The following is an 18,657-nucleotide window of genomic DNA, read 5'->3' as shown; positions in this document are numbered from 1 at the left end:
GGATGATCGGGGTAATTGTATAAAGGCCAGTCATCCTAACATCGATCTCGGGCAAGATAATGGAACGGCTGGTACAGGACTTGATGAGTAAAGAATTAAAGGAGGATAATTAATGCAAATCAGCATGGGTTAATGAGAAATATATCCAGTCAAACTAGATATTTGAGATTATAAATAAGGTGGTAATGTTTACATAATATACTTAGACTCCTGTAAGGTATTTGCCTTGGTACTACATGACATTTTGGTTAAGACACTAGAACAGTATAAAATGAACATGACACACATTAAATGGGTTAAAAACTGGCTAACTGATAGGTCTCAAAATGTAATTATAAATGTGGAATTGTCATTGAGCGGGTTTGTTTCTTATGGGATCAGTTCTTGGCCCCATGCTTCTTAATGATTTTATGAATGACGTGGAAGAAAACACAAAATTATGACTGATAAACTTGGCAGATGACACAAAACTTGGGGATTGGTAAATAATGAAGAGGACAGTTTACTGATTCAGAACAATGTAGATGTCTTGGCAAATTGGGAAGAAACAAATGTTGATATGACTAAATATAAATGTATATATGGATCTAGGAGCAAAGAATGTGGGTTCAATTTATTGGATGCATGACTATACTGGGAAGCAGTGACTCTGAAAAAGATTTGGGAGTTGTGTGGGATAATCAACTGAATGTGAGCTTCTAGTGTGATGCTGTGGCCAAAAGGACTAATGTGATCTTGGGATGCAAAAAGCGGGGAATCTTGAATAGGAGTAGATAAGTTATTTTACCTCTGTATTTGGCACTGATGCAGTCGCTGTTGGAATACTGTTCAGTTCTAGTGCCCACAATTCAAAAACGATGTTGATAAATTAGAGAGCATGATGAAAAGATTGGAAAACATGCCTTATAGTGGTTGAACTCCTTGAGTCTATTTGTTTAGTTTGACAAAGAGGTTAAAGGCTGTCTTGATTATAATCTATAAGTATCTACATTGGGAATAAATATTTAATAATGGGATCTTCAGTCTAATGAGGAGAGGTATAATGTGATCCAATGGCAGGAAGTTGTAGCTAGACAAATTCAGACTGGAAATGGAGCGTAAATTTTTAACAGTGAGGGGTAATTAACCATTGGAACAATTTAGCAAGGGTAGATTCTCCAACAACGATTTTAAAATCCAGATTAGATTTTCTTAAAAAAAAAAAATGCTCTAGTAATTATTTTGGAGAAGTTCTGTGGCTTGTTACACAGCAAGTTAGACTAGATGATCACAGTGATCCCTTGTGGCCTTGTAATCTATGACTTTGAATGATTAGAGGTTTGGAAAACATGCCTAACAGTGAGTATGTTAAAAAAAGCTTTCTTTAATTAAGACTGAGGTAACTTGATAATGGTCTCCAAGTACCTCAGTGGAAGAGATTTGTGATAGTGGATGTCTCTTTAGTCTAATGGAAAGGCATAATGAGATGCAGTGGTTGGAAGCTTAATGGAGGCAAATTCATACAAGAAATAAGGTGTGAGTTTTTAATAGTGAGGGTAATGAACTATTGGATCAACTTCCCTGGAGATGTGATGGATCCTCCATCACTTGAAATGCTTCTATCAAGACTGGATATCTTTCTAAAAGATATGCATGCTATATCTCAAACTGAAGTTACGGATTTGCTGCAGAAATTATTTGATGAAGCTCTTTGTCCTAGTTTGTTTTCTGCAGGAGGTCAGATTAGATGATCATAGTGGTCCCTTCTGGCCTTAAAATATGTGAAGTTAACTTGGTGTTTATTGAGAGCCAGTGTAATGGGCAGAGCACAAGGGTGTTGTGTTCTGGGCAGCTGGTATTGCTCAGGAGGTGAGCTGATGCATTTTGGATCAGCTAAAATGTTTTTTGTTTGTGTGGCTGTGTGCGTCTGTATGTACTTGCTCCCAAAGATAAAGTGTTGGAGTAACTTAGCCTGGAAATCAGACTAGATCACTGTGGTCTGGCCATCACTGGGAAAGTAGGGGGCACTACCTGCTTGGCAGTTTCAGTTGGAAATTTGTTATTTATTTGAGTGAAACAGCTTGGGAGTTCAGAAATTCTCTCTGGATTGATAGACTGCCTCAGTAGTGGGTGATGAAGTGATGGTGGGTAGCTCTTAAAATGTTTCCCTTTCCCCACCAAGAAAATCTCAGCTTTATTTTCAGCCAGCTACTTTTTCATCCACTTGCTGATCTTGGCCAGGCACTGATATAGTTGCATCATAGCTAAGGTTAAGATTTTTTCTCAGTTATTTTTACTAAAAGTCACAGCCGACAGGTCACCGGCAATAAACAAAAATTAATGGAAACCAGTGATATGTTCATGACTTTTACTAAAAACAAATGGGGTGGGGACTGATGGGGGATGACTGAAGCCTGAGGAGAGGGGGAATGAGAGCCTGAGCCCTGCTGCAGGGTTAGGGGGTCCAGCATCTTCATGGCAGCTGACAGCTTTGGTTCCCCCTGCCTCCCGCACTGGCTTGGGGTTCCAGGTAACCCCCGCAGTGGTTCAGGGCTGATGCAGATAATGTCATGGAGGTCTCTGAAAGTCATAGAATCTGTGATCTCAGTGACATGATCTTATCCTTAATCATAGCACTACCAGCAATGGAAGTGAGAGAGACATAGAACTGATTAGCATTTGACACTGTGATATCTCACTAGGTCTTCCAGTAGCTTGATACAGATGTTGAACAGGTTAGATATAAGAATAAAGCTCTGAGGGACTTCACAGATGAGAATTAGGGAAGCTGCCCATCATGTTGTTTAAACCAAAAGATTTAATTCAGCGTACTTTCTGGTCTTCCACATCAATGGACCAGTGGTCATCTATTTTCATGACTGAGACTTCCTTTCCATGTCTTAAACTGAAATGTAGTGGGAGAGGCTCAGTATCTTGGTGGTGAATACTTGCATTCGAATGTTGCTCTTATGCCTGTGTAGATCTGTGTTCTGCTCTCTAAATGATAAGAGGTAATACATTAAAAGCATATGTTTCATATTTCATTTTGTAAAATGATCTGATTTAAATCCCTTTCTTCTGTAAAACTGTTATAAATTCCTAAATATCCTTATAATTTACATGTAATTATAACGTCTGCTATTTTTGGTGGTCTTACACTTTTCATCTGTTGAATTGCAGTCTGTTTCTAAGTGTAATGACAAGTGATAATCTCCCTGAAAACCAAACATTTTACAGTAGACATTTTTGTTTTTCACTAATGATGGATTTGGTATGATTTCATTAGAAATTATTTACCAGCCAGACTAGATATTTAATCTTTTAGTCCAACCAAAATAAAATCATTCATTTTTAAATGGATCAAGGTTTTTATGTAATGCAACTTTGTATCATAGCTGATCTAGAAATGGGAAGTCCTGGATTCTTTTGCTTTAATCGACACAGATGACATACATCAGACTAGATGACCATAATGGTCTCTTCTGACCTTATAGTCTGAGTCTGTTGATTTCATTATGCTTAGTGTGGGATGAATTGTTAAAAGCAGAAGTTTTAGTTTTTTTCACTTACAGGGCTAGAAGCACCCTGGATTCTGTTGTTCTAACCTAGCATGCAGCTTGCCAAAAGGAGGCTCTGGTGGGGCAGAACTGACGCATGGCAACTTTGCATGGAGGTCCACGGGTTCAGCGCAACCTAAAAAGTTAAAAGCTTGGCAGAGAGGTCATAGCTGGTGTGAGTGAGGGTTTCAGCTTCTCCACCAAGCAGCTTGAACTAGTGGGTTTCCTATGGATCTCATGTCAAACTTAAAGCTGCCTCACCGTGGCAAGTGTAGGGTGTGGAAACACCACCTCCCTTCACAGTGGCAAATTCTGCCCCCCCCCCCCCCCCCCCGTTTTTTTTTTTTTTTTTAAACCCCCACAGTCCTGCAGCCTCTTCTGGGCAGTGAGGTGTAGCTTGGGTCAGCCAGAATGACTTTTGTTAATAAATTAAATTCTTAACCAGGACTATCCCTATAATGTGAGTAAACATTACCAAAATGGCTAATGTGTTTATGTGCAATTGAAGCCATGAAGAAAAATCAGAGGTTGAATAAACTATAATCTGCATTGCCGCAATTTTACTATGTACAGAATACGTTGCTCTTATCTTTCCCATTGCCTCCACAACGTAAGCGTCCTAAACAAAGATTAGGACCTATTTGGTTAGTGTTAACCTGGGTGTATGTCCATTGTTTCATTGTTGTTAAATCTGAGTTTATTGTGGGATAAGTTTCTGTCTGATCTAAACTTCACTGTGCTGAGCTTTATTTACAATTTTTTTTATTTTTCTTGGAGGTTCTTGATCTGTCACTACTGTCTTTTGTAACAAGAATCAAAACTGCAAACAAGCAGAAAACTTATTTCCTCCTCAAAAACCTTTTTGTCTTTTAAAAGGATTGTTCACAGTTTCACTAGTAAAAAAAAAAAAAAGTTTGCCTTAAGCGTAATAAAACTGGACTTATGCCAAAGCTGTATGTAACCAGTTGATTATTTTTCCTTTTGTATCCTTGGAAAGCCAAATGTTGATTGATTGAGCATGTCCTGGAAGCAATGGACAAGAGCCTCTAAAGTACTTTTGCCCTTTTGTTTTTTTCCCCTTAAGTGTGCTATGAATTTTAGTTAAACAATGGGTTATGATAAAATTGGAGAATGATTGCAAAACTTGCACATCCTATAAGTGGTCAAACGTATGTAGCTTTCCTTTTCTTGATATGCAGCTTAGCTGTAGTGCAAAAAATAAACATTATTAATATTTTTTCTTTGGTAGCGGACACTCTTTTTTCAAGAAAACTAAATGGAAAATACAGACTTGAACAACTTGTTCCAACTGCTGTGTATCAACATATGAAAATGCACAAACGAATCCTAGGACACTTATCTTCTGTATACTGTGTAACTTTTGATCGGACTGGCAGACGGATATTTACTGTAAGTGCAAATTCCTTATTTTCATACTGCTGTTTTTAAATATAGCTCAGAACATATGGTCAAGTAACCACTGTTCTCAAGAATCCTAAACTGTACTCATTTTATGTACTAAGCGCAGATAGGTGGTAACTAAACCTATGACTTGTTGACTTTGACATTTAAAGTAGATTTCTTTAAAGAGAATATAACTAATATCTGTTCTGACAAATCACACTTTTTAAAAACTACCAGTTGAGACATATTTACAGGTTTTCCACATCTATATTTAGAAGGTAGTTTTGTTTTAAGTAAATTTTGGTTGTTTTAATAAATGGAAAATAAACTTGATTGCCCACCCCCCAACTCTCCCCCAAATTTTTCTGTATAGCATAAGCACAGGAAAAGTACTTGAACAGTGATATTGGTTATCACTGTTCTATTACTTTTTATTATTGATTAATAAAGAATTAAGATGGTGTTTATAATTAAAGCCGGTTGACAAGGGTTGATGGAAAATAGATCCTGTCAAACTAATTAGATATCTTTTTTTTTTTTTTTTTTTTTAATGAAACTATAAATTCGGCTGATAAAGGTAATAGTGGTGATGTGATATAGTTAAACTTCTGTAAGGCATTTGATTTGGTAGTCCGTGACATTTTAATTTAAGAAACTGGAATGATACAAAATCAACATGGCACATTAAATGGATTAAAAACTGGCTAACTCATGGGTCTCAAAATGTAATCAGGGAATCATTGAGCCAAGTATGTTTCAAGTTTGGTCCCCTGTGGATTGTTTTTTAGCCCTATGCTATTTAATACTTTTGTCAGTCAGCTGGAAGAAAACATGCCTGATAAAGATTGCAGATTCATTGGGGGAGTGATAAATAATGGAAAAAACAAAACAGATCACTGACACAGCGATCTGAATCACTAGGTAAGCTGGTCTCAAGCAAACAGTATGTGTTTCAATACAGCCAAATGTAATGTCATACATCTAGGAACAAAGAATATAGGTCATAGTTAGAGGATGAGGTTCTCTATCTTGGGAAGCAGTGATGCTGAAAAAGACTTGGGGGTCATGGTGCATAATCAGCTGACTCTTAGTTTGCAGTGTGATGCTGTGGCTAAAAAGGCTAATGAAGTCCTTCGGTGTATAAAGAGGGGAATATCGAGAAGAAGAAAAGTCAATATTGCTCCTGTGATTGGAATGCTGTTTCCAGTTCTGGAGTCCACATTTCAAGAAGGAAGTTGATAAATTGGAGAGGATACAGAGAAGAGCTAAGAGAATGATTGAAGGATTAGAAAGCATGCCTTACAGTGATAGACTCAAGGCTCAATTTGTTTAGGTATCAAAAAGATGGTTAATGTTGATTTGATCAGTCTGTAAGTACCTGTTTGGGGAATAGAAATTGAGAGGGGCTATTTAGTTTAGCATACAAAGGTATAAAAAGATCAAATAACAGGAAGTTGAAGCTAGACAAATTCAGATAAAAAATAAGGCATGCTTTTTTTTTTAAACTGACAAAATTAACCGTTGGAAAACTTTATTAAAGATTGTGGTGATTCCTCAGTCACTGGAATGTTTTAAATGAACAGTGTATGTTTTTCTAAAGGATATGCTCTAGTTCAAACAGGAATTTAGGTAAGTCTTAAGACGTGTGTTAGGTAGAAAGTCAGACTAGCTGATCACAATGGTCCCTTCTGGCTTTAGAATCTACTACCTAATCTGAAACAGTTAGGGTGTGACTACCTATCTTCCTCTAAGTACTGGAGGCAGTTGATATTTGTCTGTGATATTTGTCTGGGGCTTGCTTACATGCCAGGTATTCTGGCAATGCAGGCAGGGAGATGGTACAGTGCTCCTGCTTTATCTATTGCAATCCTAGCTTGTAAAACTTTTTGGTTTTATAACAACGAACATTATCTTTTCACCCCACCCTCTCCACTTATTTAGGGGATGAAGGTTTCCAGGTTTCTTACCAAGCTCCTGTTCATTTTGCTCACCTGTCAGCTCCATGGCAGAGCAGGCAAAATGGAGACTCTCTTGGTCTTCCTTCAGCTTGTTCTGTTGGTGAGCAGTCTCTGTCAACCGCCACAGAAGTTGAGTTCTTCCACAGCTGCTCCCACCCTCCAATCCGTGCCCTGACAGGGGAAGGAGCTCAATCTGGATGATTTATTTATGTTCATCACATGTGACTCAGCAGGCTGGATCCTTGCTGATCAGCCATTCTTTAAGGCCAAGTCCCAAAATCTCCCCGTGCTTGTCAAGTCACCTCCAAAGTGAAAAACTTCAGGCTCAATTTCCTGGTTTTCAAGTAGGTAATCATCACATGGCAGGGAATCTCTTTTATTCTTTCTGACCCTCTGTCACTTTCTGGGTTGCAATCCAGACCAGTGGGGTTTGTGTCATTGCCTGCCCTGTAACCCTGACTGCCTCAAAGTGCTCTGCTGCTGTAGCTCCCTTGTGTGGACACTTCCAGCCAGCATACAAATCATGCACTGTTTGTGTTAAGCAGCTCTGACTCAGCAATTCTGATTCCAGCAGCCTGCTTGTTACACCACTGCTACTCTCTGGCCTCCACTGGCCTCGATTATACCTGGCAAAATGAATCTAACACCCCCAGTCCCAGATTTTCCCAAAATCATGTGCTTTGCAGTGTCCAGGCCTCTCCAGGACCATTAAAAGAGACATTAAGGTTAATTCGTTCCTCTAAAGACACACTACCCAGCAGCTTGCCACAATAACTGGAGTTAACATTCATGTTAAATCAAACACAGCTCTGGTTTGGTTTTGATGAAAAGTAAAACAAGATAGGATTATAAGTGAGTTCCTCTATAAAGGATAGAGTTAGAAATTGTTACAAGCAAATAAAAGTGAAAAACGCTTTATAGAGGCTAAGGCTTAACAAAACAAGTACACAGCAAAACAAATAGCCTATGTTCAAGGTAGGGATGTAAAAAGTCATTTAATAAAGGATCCGTTTAAACTTTCTAAAAATAGAATGTTTAAATGGTTAAACGCTGTGGGGAGGGAGCTGTGCTGGGCTTGGCTTCTCAGTGCCAAGTGAGAGCTGTCTAGCTGGGGCTCCCTCACCGTGTGTAGAGCTGCAGCTGGGTAGGTCTCACGGCAGTGACGTATGGTGGGCAGGAGGGGTCCCTGGCTCCCACCAGATGGCTGCCTCAGGAGGGGGGTCTGTACTTGTGAGTGGGGACAGGAAAAGCCATGTTCCTCCTCCTGCGCCCCAGAGACTTTTTGGTGCTCATGATGGAGCCAGGCTCCACTTCTCCTCCCCCCTCCCCAAACTTACCCTCTGCATATGCAGAGTGCATGTTGTGGAGGAGGGAGATGGGCAGCTCTCGCTTGCGGGGAGTTGAGCCCAGCTGTGGCTCCCCCCCCCCCGCGCTGGGCTTCGTGCCTCCTTCCAGCAAGAACTGCCCAGCTGCTTTTGCTTGTGGGGAGCTAAGCCCAGCTGCTGCTCCCACCCGTTTAAATGGAAATCAACTGTTTAAAACATTTAAACAGCTGATTTCTGTTTAAAAGTGTAGGCTTTTACATCCCTAGTTCAAAGTAGTTTGCTTACCTGTCCATCTTCCAGCAAGATTGCTTGACTACTCCTCTGGTCAGGATTTTCCATAAAGTCCAAAGTGCTGGGTTCCTTCATCATCTTAGGTGAAGGATAACTTGGGGTTATTTGCCCCCTCTCTTTTATAGTCCTGTGCACCTTTGAAATGGATTCTTTTGAAGATTATCTGGCAGAGTAAAGTTAATTCAAGCTGTGAGGAAGGCAACATGGAATCTGGTGATGAAGGAGGTTCCAGGCTGGTTTCTTCCCCTGTTGGTGATTGCAGAAAACAGATCAATCTGCATTTTAGCAATCTGCTCCCCTTGCTGTGATGGGGAGTGGTTACCTCCTCTCCTTGTTGCTTTGGTGGTCCTGATTACCATTTGTATAAACTGCATTCCCATTGTCTCTTAATACCCCCTTCATATCCTCAAGGTGTCAGAACCATATTCCTGTGTCCAGGTAGGGTAACTTTAGCTCTGCCAGACATACACTTTAATGACATAATAGTCAGTATGTTTATGACTTTGAATTTGTTGTCCTCTATACATACACCACACAGTAATATTAATGATGGACACGTTATTAGCTTTCTATTGATATCTTACATGACACCTTTTAGATACAAGTTATGACCTTAGTGAGTTAGGATACACTGAACTGGTCAGGCCAGATGAAACTTATTACCAGAAATGAGTGAGCCTCTTGCATTGGGATGCTGCTAGGCTCACACCCTCCTTCTACCCAAGATGAAGGCTCGGACTCTTTCAGGGATTTACCACTATTTTTTTTTTCCAACTACATATCGGATGAGGAAAAACAATGGGGCTCAAAACGTCACCCTCTGCACCCCATAATCCAAGGAGGGCCTCAGTTAATAAAAGGCAATTCCCCTGACAGCAGCAATCATCTTTTTACAAAAGGCAAAAGTAAAACATATGGACCAGTAAACACAAGGCGAAAAAGCATCGTGTACTCAAGAATCATCATCTTTGCTGAGCTCTAGCTTTTCTCCTGATGAACGGGATTTGGTGCTTTGGATCACGATACCCTTGAATCCAAGAAGCAGGATTTTTCCTTAGGCCTGTTTTGGAACCATGAAGGGCAAATATCTCTTACTCAAAACCAAAACTGTGTTTATCATCCCCCTTCATTCCAAAGGGAAGAAGTTTACTTGTCAAATTTTAAAATTCTGTGGGGTCTTAGAAGCAAAGATTCTTTCTTCACCCTCCTCAAGGTCAATTATAGCAAAAATTTCCATAGTAGCAGATGTTGTAATCTCTGCCGAGAATATCTTTCAGGCAAAAGACTGAACATACAAGTAGACAGAAGCTCCCTTTTAGAAAGAACTTCAAAACACCTTTGAAAGCTCTAGAACAGTTGTCCCCAAACATTTTTCCTCCCGTTCCTCCCATTGACACTAATAGAATGTGTCTGTGGCCGCCCCCTGATAGAGGTGGAGGCTGCCAATGCAGCGGGGGGCAGGACTGGAGTGGAGTTGGGGAGTGGATGGGGTTCCCTCCCTGTCTCCTTGTGGGGACTAGCCTGGTGTGTGTGTCATCGTGCTGCAGCTGGTGTGTTGTGACTATTGTTTATTACATTAATAACTGTCTCAATCTATCTGTATTCAACTGTAGTCTCTCATTTTATTACATTGTAAGCTTTTTGGGACACAGAAGAGTGTGTGCGTACACACAGTACACCTAGCACAGTGGGTCCCTGATCCTTGACTGAGGCTCCTAGATGTTACTGCACTACTAATAATGGTAGAACCACCTGGAAGAGCAGAAGCTCCTTTTCCTATCCACAAGCTAAGTTTCTCAGCTTTCCCTCACTGTGTAAGGACCTAGGGATTAGAACTTGGGTCTGCAGAGCCTGGGGCATCTGATATTCCCACCGTGCCACCAGGAGGCCATGGAGAGGCACAGCCAGGGAGTATTGTGGAGAATAGGTGCCACAGAAGTATCACCCAAGAGACCCAGAGTGACAGTACTCTGCAATCCTCTTACTGGCCAAGTGTCCCCTACTTAAACCCCGAGGTTGCTTCAGGAAATTGTCTGGGAAACCACACAGATTTCGGCCTGTTGCAGTGCCAGACTTGCCCTTGTCTCCTGATCTCTGGCCTCTGATGCTAGCCGGATTCTAACCCTGATTCCTGTCTCCTGATTCTAACCTGGTACTATCTCTGATCTCCTGTTTCCGATCCTGGATTGACTCTGACCCTGACTCTTTTTTATGGGATCTGGCCTTGCAGTTCCTCCAACTCTGACCCGGTGACTCCTGTTCCTGGTGGGCAGTCTCAGTCTAGCTATGACTGCTAGGCTAGACCCCTTATGTCCTGGTCTCTTACATAGGGTCTTTGTTTTGGGTCTACATTACATTTTGGAGTAAGCCCAGACTTGAAATTAGAATCCGTTCAGATGACGGATGCAGATGCCAAACATCAGCATAATGGCAGCTGTGCCTGTTCCAAACCTGAAATAGGTGTACGAGGCCACTTATATACATGGATCAATCTATTAGAGATGGGTGGGTCCTGAAGATAGTGCAGGACAGTTTATCCTTTGCAGCTTCAGGCCTTTTTACATCTTGTCCCTCATCTCCTTTCCTACCTTGAGAGACTCTGAGAAACATCAAATATTTTTAAAAGAAACCTTATACCTCTTAGACATCGGGACAATAGTCTGTCCCTCAAAATCAAAAGTGCGTAGGGCCCTCCGTCATATTCTTCATAGTAAGGTTTCACTTTAAAGTGTTTGAGGTTGTTTTGACGCAACAGGGTTGAATCAGTGCAGTAGGTCCTGGAGACATTTCAACATGTGAATCTGTCAGAAACCTATCTGCATATTCCCCTTTGGGGCCATAATCTGCAATTTCATATATTTGTCTATGGACAAATTCTTATCTTTTGGTCTGTCCTTTACCCCTGGTAAAAACTGTCAGGTTAAGGAATCTGGGGACTCAGTTGTAATCATTCGTAGCAAACTTATCATAGTCACACCTCTACGAACCTGAAAAGAAGCAACTTGGAAGATCCTCTCCATGCTCCAAGCATACAGGTTTATGATAAATGTAAAGAGCTCCTTTGAGCCCCACTCAGATGATCATCCATAGGGGATTCAAGGTAGAGAAAAAGGGCTAGAAACTGTCATGCAGGAAAAGTGCAGATAGACACAAAACATGATGTTGCAGAATCAAGAGTCTTCCACCTGTCTTTACGTGCAATTTTCCTTCGTTTTTAGTAGCATATGGAGAGATTGAACATGAGATTCTTATATTTCTTTTTTGAGATGGAAACCATTCCTGCCAAGAGATGCAAAGAAAAGTAGATAGCGTGTAGAACGATCCAGTCTTGATGTTGATGGAAATAGGCGATCTCATCACAATTTTCACAAATCATGACAATGCCAGCATTCCAATAAATGCTGGTTTATCCAAGTCTTGGGTCAGCAACCAGATGATATAGATTCCCCTGTGATAACACATCTGTTCAGACCAATATTTTGGCCTATTTTTGCAAATTGAGAACTGTTGCAAGCTTATGCAGTCTGTCCTTCAAATGGAAGGCATCAAATATCCTGTGTTACTCTCCATAAAGACATGATTTCTGGTCACAATTGCCTTAGAGAGAAGGGTGTCTGAAATCTGTGCTTTTAGAAAGTAGAAATCTGACTGCATAATCCATAAGTGCACAGTGCTGCTGCTTTAAGTGGCCTCTGCATAATTCCACTCATGAGTTGTGCTGACTGGTACAGTTTTGATGGTGGGAACCTTAGCTAGCAGTGCCCTTTTGAGTGCTTGTGAACCCACTCCTGCCCCACCCTTCACTATTCCTGAACGTTTGAAGAGGTAAGGCTATAAAAAAGGACATGGTGCTCCAGCCACTGCAATTTGTTCCAAGCCCTCACAGCCACTGACTAGGAACCTTTAGGACTTCTGGTCTGGATCCTTCTGAGATTGAGTGATACTTTTAGATTGTTAGGTTTTTTATTAGATGGTTCCTGCTATCCTGTTCTGTTGGGAAGACACTTTATATGGTGGATCATGGTTTATGCATTGTGCTTCCTTTACCCCACAGTCTTCTCGGCCTCTGATGCATTCCTGGCCTGCCTTGAAAAAGGTCATTCTTTTTCCAGGTGCTGTATTTATAGCATGTTTACTCTAAAAGCAAATAAAAAGAGTCAGAATAGACTGCAGGTCATACATGTTTAGGAGGCACTTGAGATCCAACAGAGCCACTAATTCTGAAAAATGACACACCAATCGCAGCTCCCAGCATGTCTATAAAGAAGATTAAACAGAAACATCACAAAATGTGGGTGTGCCTTCTGCATCATCTACATTGGATGCTGTTGTCTTCCAATAATTGTTAGGGAGGATGGTGATTAATCTTACCTTTATGGAAGAAGTTGGGAATTTAACTTCCCATCCGATATTTGCTATCTTGGGCTCTTATTCTTCCAGTAAAGTTTCTTTGCTTTTATTGGATTGACTTACAACCTGCAAATTAATTGGGATTAATCCAGTCTCTGTCCAGGCAGTATTAAAAAGGTGGACAAATTTATGCCATTTTCCTCACAAAGGATTTTCATATTTTCACACTTATCCTACCCTAAATACTCTATTGGTGGAAGCAGCTATCCAGAAATCAGAGAGAGGGTTCATTCACTTCACTCTCATGGACAAGAAGATGGACATATTAGGAGAGAAAATCTTTTTTCTCTATTCTAGGATTAAGGGTAGCAAACTACCAAGTTTTAATAGCTTGCTACCAGTACCATCTGTGGGGGAAAATATCTTTAAAAAATCTCCCAGACAATCCAAGATAGTTGGCCAGTGCCATCATTGGAGAAAGCCAGCAGGTAGAAAGTCATGCCCCAAAAACATCTTTTAATCTAGATCTGTGGTTTCCGGTCTTCCTCAAGAGACCAAGGGGAAGGTGGAAGACCTTCCCTTTCAAGGAGAAGGCCTATTTAGTGCTAGGATTGATGAGGTTTTATGAAGAATGAAAGAAACGAGAGCCCGACAGATCACTTGATATATGTATCAACCTGCAAGGAAGAAATCAGGAGTTAGTTTTTAGATATAAAAGAAACTGGTACCGTTCATCTTCTACCTCATATTAGTTTGCAAAGAGGAGACAGCATTGTTATCAACAGTATCCTCTCCAACATTCTCTTCTCAGCAAAAGAAAAGTTTTAAACAGAGACCAAGGAGCAAGCAATACACCTTCAACATCTGTGGGTCAGGCTCTTGATCCCAAGTTTGACAATTTACCCAAGAGCTGCAACCTAATTTTTCTTTAACAACTACTTGGACACTATCTTGAACCACAGTTTTCCCACTGTTGGTATTCTATTACAACAAACAAATGGATTTTGGCAATAGTTCAAAATGAGTATCTGGTACAATTCAAGGCCCTTCCTTCAAAACACTTCTCCTCCTCCCTGTTTAGGGATCCCTTTCATGAAAGCCTCTTGAAATTAGAAGTTCTGACTGCTCAAAATAAAGACCATAGAGGAGGTCCCAAGGAAATTAAAAGGCAAAGGGTTTTATTGAAGATATTTCCTAATTCCAAAGGAAGATGGTAGTCTCTGTCCTATTTTAGACCTAAGCACTCTTTATCATGAGCTTTCACATCATATGCTGCAGTTTCTTTTAAATGTACTGGTTCGTTTCTAGTAGGGCTGGCCACAAAAGTCTTTCAAAATAAAGTTACTTGAAACACAAAGAAACCTTTAATAGCAAAAGACCATCCCTCGTGTTTTCTGGTGCAGTGATTTTCAGTCTCTCTTCCCCAGCCTGGAAAGGAGACCCAGCCCTTTCCCTCTTGGTGGTTTTAAGGCCCACTGGCAAATACATGCTTTTTATTTCCTCCCCACTTCACAGTGAGCCCTTTGGGCCATTCTTCACTCCCCAGTGGGTGTCTTTATTGGTTTGGTGATTGACTGGCAGAGAGGTGACTCTTACCCCACCCTACACTGCAGTGTTCCTGGTTCTGGGCCTTTAAGGAAATATAACCTTTTTTTTTTTTTTTTTTTTTTTTTTCCTCTCTCTCTTCCAGACACACACTATCCCTCCCTGGGAACACTACTCCTCTCTCAGCACCTGCCATTTCCCAGGCTTTAATTTGCTCCAAAATGCTTGTTTTCATATTTTCATGAGAGAATACCACAAATACTTCCAGTTCATAGTGGGAAACAATCATTATCAATAAAAGGTCTTCCACTTTGATCTCTCTCTGACTTCCAGGGTATTCACAAAATGCCTATCTGCATTTAAGCAGAGAAGGCGTCTCTCTTTCTTTTCCTCCCCCATCCACTCACGATGATTGGCTAATAACATAATCAAAAGAGTATCTTTGCAATGCCTTTTCTTGCATATGTACTGTCTTTAAGAAGCTGTGTTTGATGATAAACAAGAATAAGTGACTCTTGGAATCTACAGAGAGAGTCCCTTTCATAAGAGCCATTTTACACACTCAAATAAGCAGAACACTTTTCCCTCAGGAAAGATTCATAAGCATCAAGGCTGCCATAGACATGCTACATAGAATCATAGAATCATAGAATATTAGAGTTGGAAGGGACCTCAGGAGGTCATCTAGTCCAACCCCTGCTCAAAGCAGGACTAACCTCAGCTATATCATCCCAACCAGGGCTTTGTCAAGCCTCAGCTTAAAAACCTGTAAGGATGGAGATTCCACCACCTCCCTAGGTAACCCATTCCAATGCTTCACCACCCTCCTAGTAAAAAACTTTTTCCTAATGTCCAACCTAGACCTCCCCCCTGCAACTTGAGACCGTTGCTCCTTGTCTGTCATCTGCCACCACCGAGAACAGCCTAGCCCCATCCTCCCTAGAACCCCCTTTCAGGTAGTTAAAAGCCGCTATCAAATCCCCCTCACTCTTCTCTTTTGCAGACTAAACAAGCCCAGTTCCCTCAGCCTCTCCTCATAAGTCCTGTGCTCCAGCCCCCTAATCATTTTGGTTGCCCTCCGCTGCACTCTCTCCAAATTGTCCACATCTTTTTTGTAGTGGGGGGCCCAAAACTGGACACAGTATTCTAAATGCGGCTTCACCAATGCCGAATAGAGGGGAATAATCACTTCCCGTGACCTGCTGGCAATGCCCCTCCTAATGCAGCCCAATATTCCATTAGCCTTCTTGACAACCAGGGCACACTGCTGACTCATATCCAGCTTTTTATCCACCGTTACCCCCAGGTCCTTTTCTGCAGAGCTGCTGCCCAGCTCGTCGGTCCCCAGTCTATAGCTGTGCATGGGATTCTTCCTTCCTAAGTGGAGGACTCTGCACTTGTCCTTGTTGAACCTCATTAGATTTCTTTTGGCCCAATCCTCCAGTTTGTTTAGGTCACTCTGTATCCTATCCCTACCTTGCAGGGTATCTACCACTCCCCCCAGCTTAGTGTCGTCCGCAAACTTGCTGAGGGTGCAATCTACCCCATCCTCCAGATCATTAATAAAGATGTTGAACAAAACCGGCCCCAGGACCGACCCCTGGGGAACTCCGCTTGTGACCGGTTGCCAGCTAGACATGGAGCCATTGATCACTACTCGTTGAGCCCTATGCTCTATTCAGCCTTCTTTAAGAGTGATCCTCTTCTTCAGACTAATGGGTCTTCTGGCTTTGATTTATGTGACTCGCATGCCAATCTAGGGATTAGATCCCTACAACACTGGCTGTCATCCAGCCGCAGGGTTTAGACTGCATGTATCAAAAGTTAACCATTCTTCAGAAGGTGTTAACATGATTGGGATTATGGACTCAACCTCAGATTGTACTCGAGTAACATTCAGTCTTCCAACACAGTCTGTCACAGTGACAATGGTTGCATCCAGCTTGGGATGGTGAGCTCATTATGGCAATTTCACATCTAGGAGTTTGTGGTCCATGCAAGAATCAAGGTTACATATAAATCTTTTGGAACTCGGGATGATTTGTCCAGTATTAAAAGCATTTCATCAGGTTCAAACCAGAGTGGTCCAGGTAGTTATGGACAACATTGCAGCAATGTTCATATGAACAAACAAGGTGGCTTGCACTCTTCTCTGCTTTGCAGTGAAGCACATCTCTGTTCTTCCCAACATGAGTATAGCAGCATTACATTTGGCAGGGGAAGACAGCCATCTGGCGGATCACCTAAGCACTTTCATTAATAGATGAACAATCACAAGTGGTCTTGGCAAACATCATTAGTAGACAAAATCTTTGCATAGAATCAACCAGACATAGAATTTTTTGCAATACATGCAAAGTGTCAAATATCTTGCTCGAGAAGGGAGGGATAAATATTTGATCTGATGCATTCTTCATATTGTGAAATCAAGGGCTCCTGTATGAGTTTTCTCTTCCTATTTCTCTGTCACAGAAAGTTATATAGAAAGTAAAACAGGATAAGACTAGGATAATTCTAACTGTGCCTGCTTGGGCCAGGCAGCAGTGGTTCCCAGACTTTCTGTAGCTATTTGTGGGATATTTGAGAAGTGTTAATCACATTGGTTCTATTGACAAAGCAGGATGGTCATGTCCGTCGTCACTTGGTTCGGTATTCTCTGACCACACTGCAGTAAGTTTCTAATAGTTAGAATTGTCTTTTTTCAACTGAAGTGCAATAATAATCTACTCTCCTATTAAAAAGTCCTCCTTTATGGGACCTTGTGATGTAGTGTCCATTTGCCCTGAAGGAGTTAATGGAGGTTAAATGGGCCAATTAACCTATTAGGCAGCAGGTCGGGAGAATTAAGGCTGAGGGGAAAGCCCTGATTAGGGGAAAGCTCACCTGTGTGAGTACAGGTAGGACTTCTATAAAGCCAGTGAGCTGATAGCAGAGGGGGCTGCAGGGAAATAGTCTGCAGTCATTCAATGAGAGAATGGAGTTGAGAGGCTGGCAAACACAAAAAGAGGGGACCAGACATGTAGGAAAGGCTCAGGGAAAGTGGCAGCAAAGTCCAGAAGAGAATTATCCCTGATGAAATTCTGCGTCAAGAAATTAAAAATTTTGTGCACAATATTTTAAAATTCTTCATATTTCATTTGTCAAAATTGCACAATATAATCACACCATTTTCAGTTATTTTGGTAATTTATTTCAAAATACCCATCAGCAAGCATGAATGTAACAATACAGCTAACAAAAAAGATTCAGGAAATAGTTTTTGACAAATAGATTCCTTACAAGGCATATTAGCACATCTATATGGCTCCACAGTGAACGAGAGGGACAGAGTCTCACAGGCACATCTGACCCTGCCCCCCTGATTCAGGTGTGGGGCAAGTAGGCTCAGCCCAGCAGGATCCATGTATAGAGGGGCTTAATGTGGGAGGATCCAGGTGAGGGGTGGGAGGGCTAGTGTGTGCGGGGGATTTGGGTGCGCACGGGTTTGTTGGGGGGCTCTGGGTGCAGGAGGAATGGGATTTTGCAAGTGAGGTCCAGGTGAAGGTGGTTGGGGCTCAGTGAGAGGGTTTAGGTGTGTGTGTGTGCGGGGAGGGGGGGAGAGGAGTCATTGAAGGTGGGTCTGGAAGTGTGGGTGGGTGCTGGGGTGTCTGGCTTGGTGTGGCGGGAGTCCAGGTGCAGGGGGTTTGGTGGAGTGGTCCAGGTGTGGGGCTCAGTGGGGGTGGTCCAGGTCGGGGGGGGTGGGACTTGGGGGAGGTCGGGGGGAATGGGGCTTGGTGAGGGGGGTGTCTGGATGCATGGGTGAGGCGCGTTAAGGTGGGTGTACAGGATGCACAGGGGTTGGACAGACGTGGGGGCAGCTCTCCATACAGTGGCCTCTCCCCTGTGGCTGGGGAGTAATGGGGGCAAGAGTTGTGCATGTTGGGGGATTCAGAAGTTCCTGCAGTCCAGGAAGGTTCCCTGAAGTGGGTAGGCCCTGGAAGCAGCCTGTGCACTGGAAGAGGAAGTCCTGTTTCTGCCCCTTCCTTAGCCCCCAGCCAGGACTAGCCGCTGGAGCCTGGCACAGGGTGGGAGCCTATGGCTGGGAATGTCCCCAGCCTTGCCCCTTCCTGACTCTGGGCGGACTGTGATAGCACATGAGAAGTACAGTTTCACACTCTCACCCAGTCCTGTCTCCTGAGGCAGTGATTTATATCTCCCCTGACCGCTCCTGACACCTGAACCAGATGCATCTCACCTCACAACTGCTGC

At 42.1% G+C, this 18,657-nt stretch overlaps 1 protein-coding gene across 1 annotated transcript in view; it reads left to right on the top strand.

Moving 5' to 3' along the window:
* PHIP (pleckstrin homology domain interacting protein) overlaps positions 1 to 18,657 on the top strand; it is a 327,383-nt gene that overhangs the window by 36,258 nt on the left and 272,468 nt on the right. The window contains exon 7 of the mRNA XM_067532638.1: positions 4,786 to 4,946. Coding sequence (XP_067388739.1) covers positions 4,786 to 4,946 — 161 coding nt within the window. The remainder of the gene's footprint in view (positions 1 to 4,785; positions 4,947 to 18,657) is intronic.

Source organism: Emydura macquarii, unplaced genomic scaffold (assembly GCF_026122565.2).
Source record: "Emydura macquarii macquarii isolate MOO-44397 ecotype Brisbane River unplaced genomic scaffold, CSIRO-AGI_Emac_v2 contig_3295, whole genome shotgun sequence".
Classification (NCBI taxonomy): Eukaryota; Metazoa; Chordata; order Testudines; family Chelidae; genus Emydura; species Emydura macquarii.
This window is presented reverse-complemented; position numbering and strand designations above follow the sequence as displayed.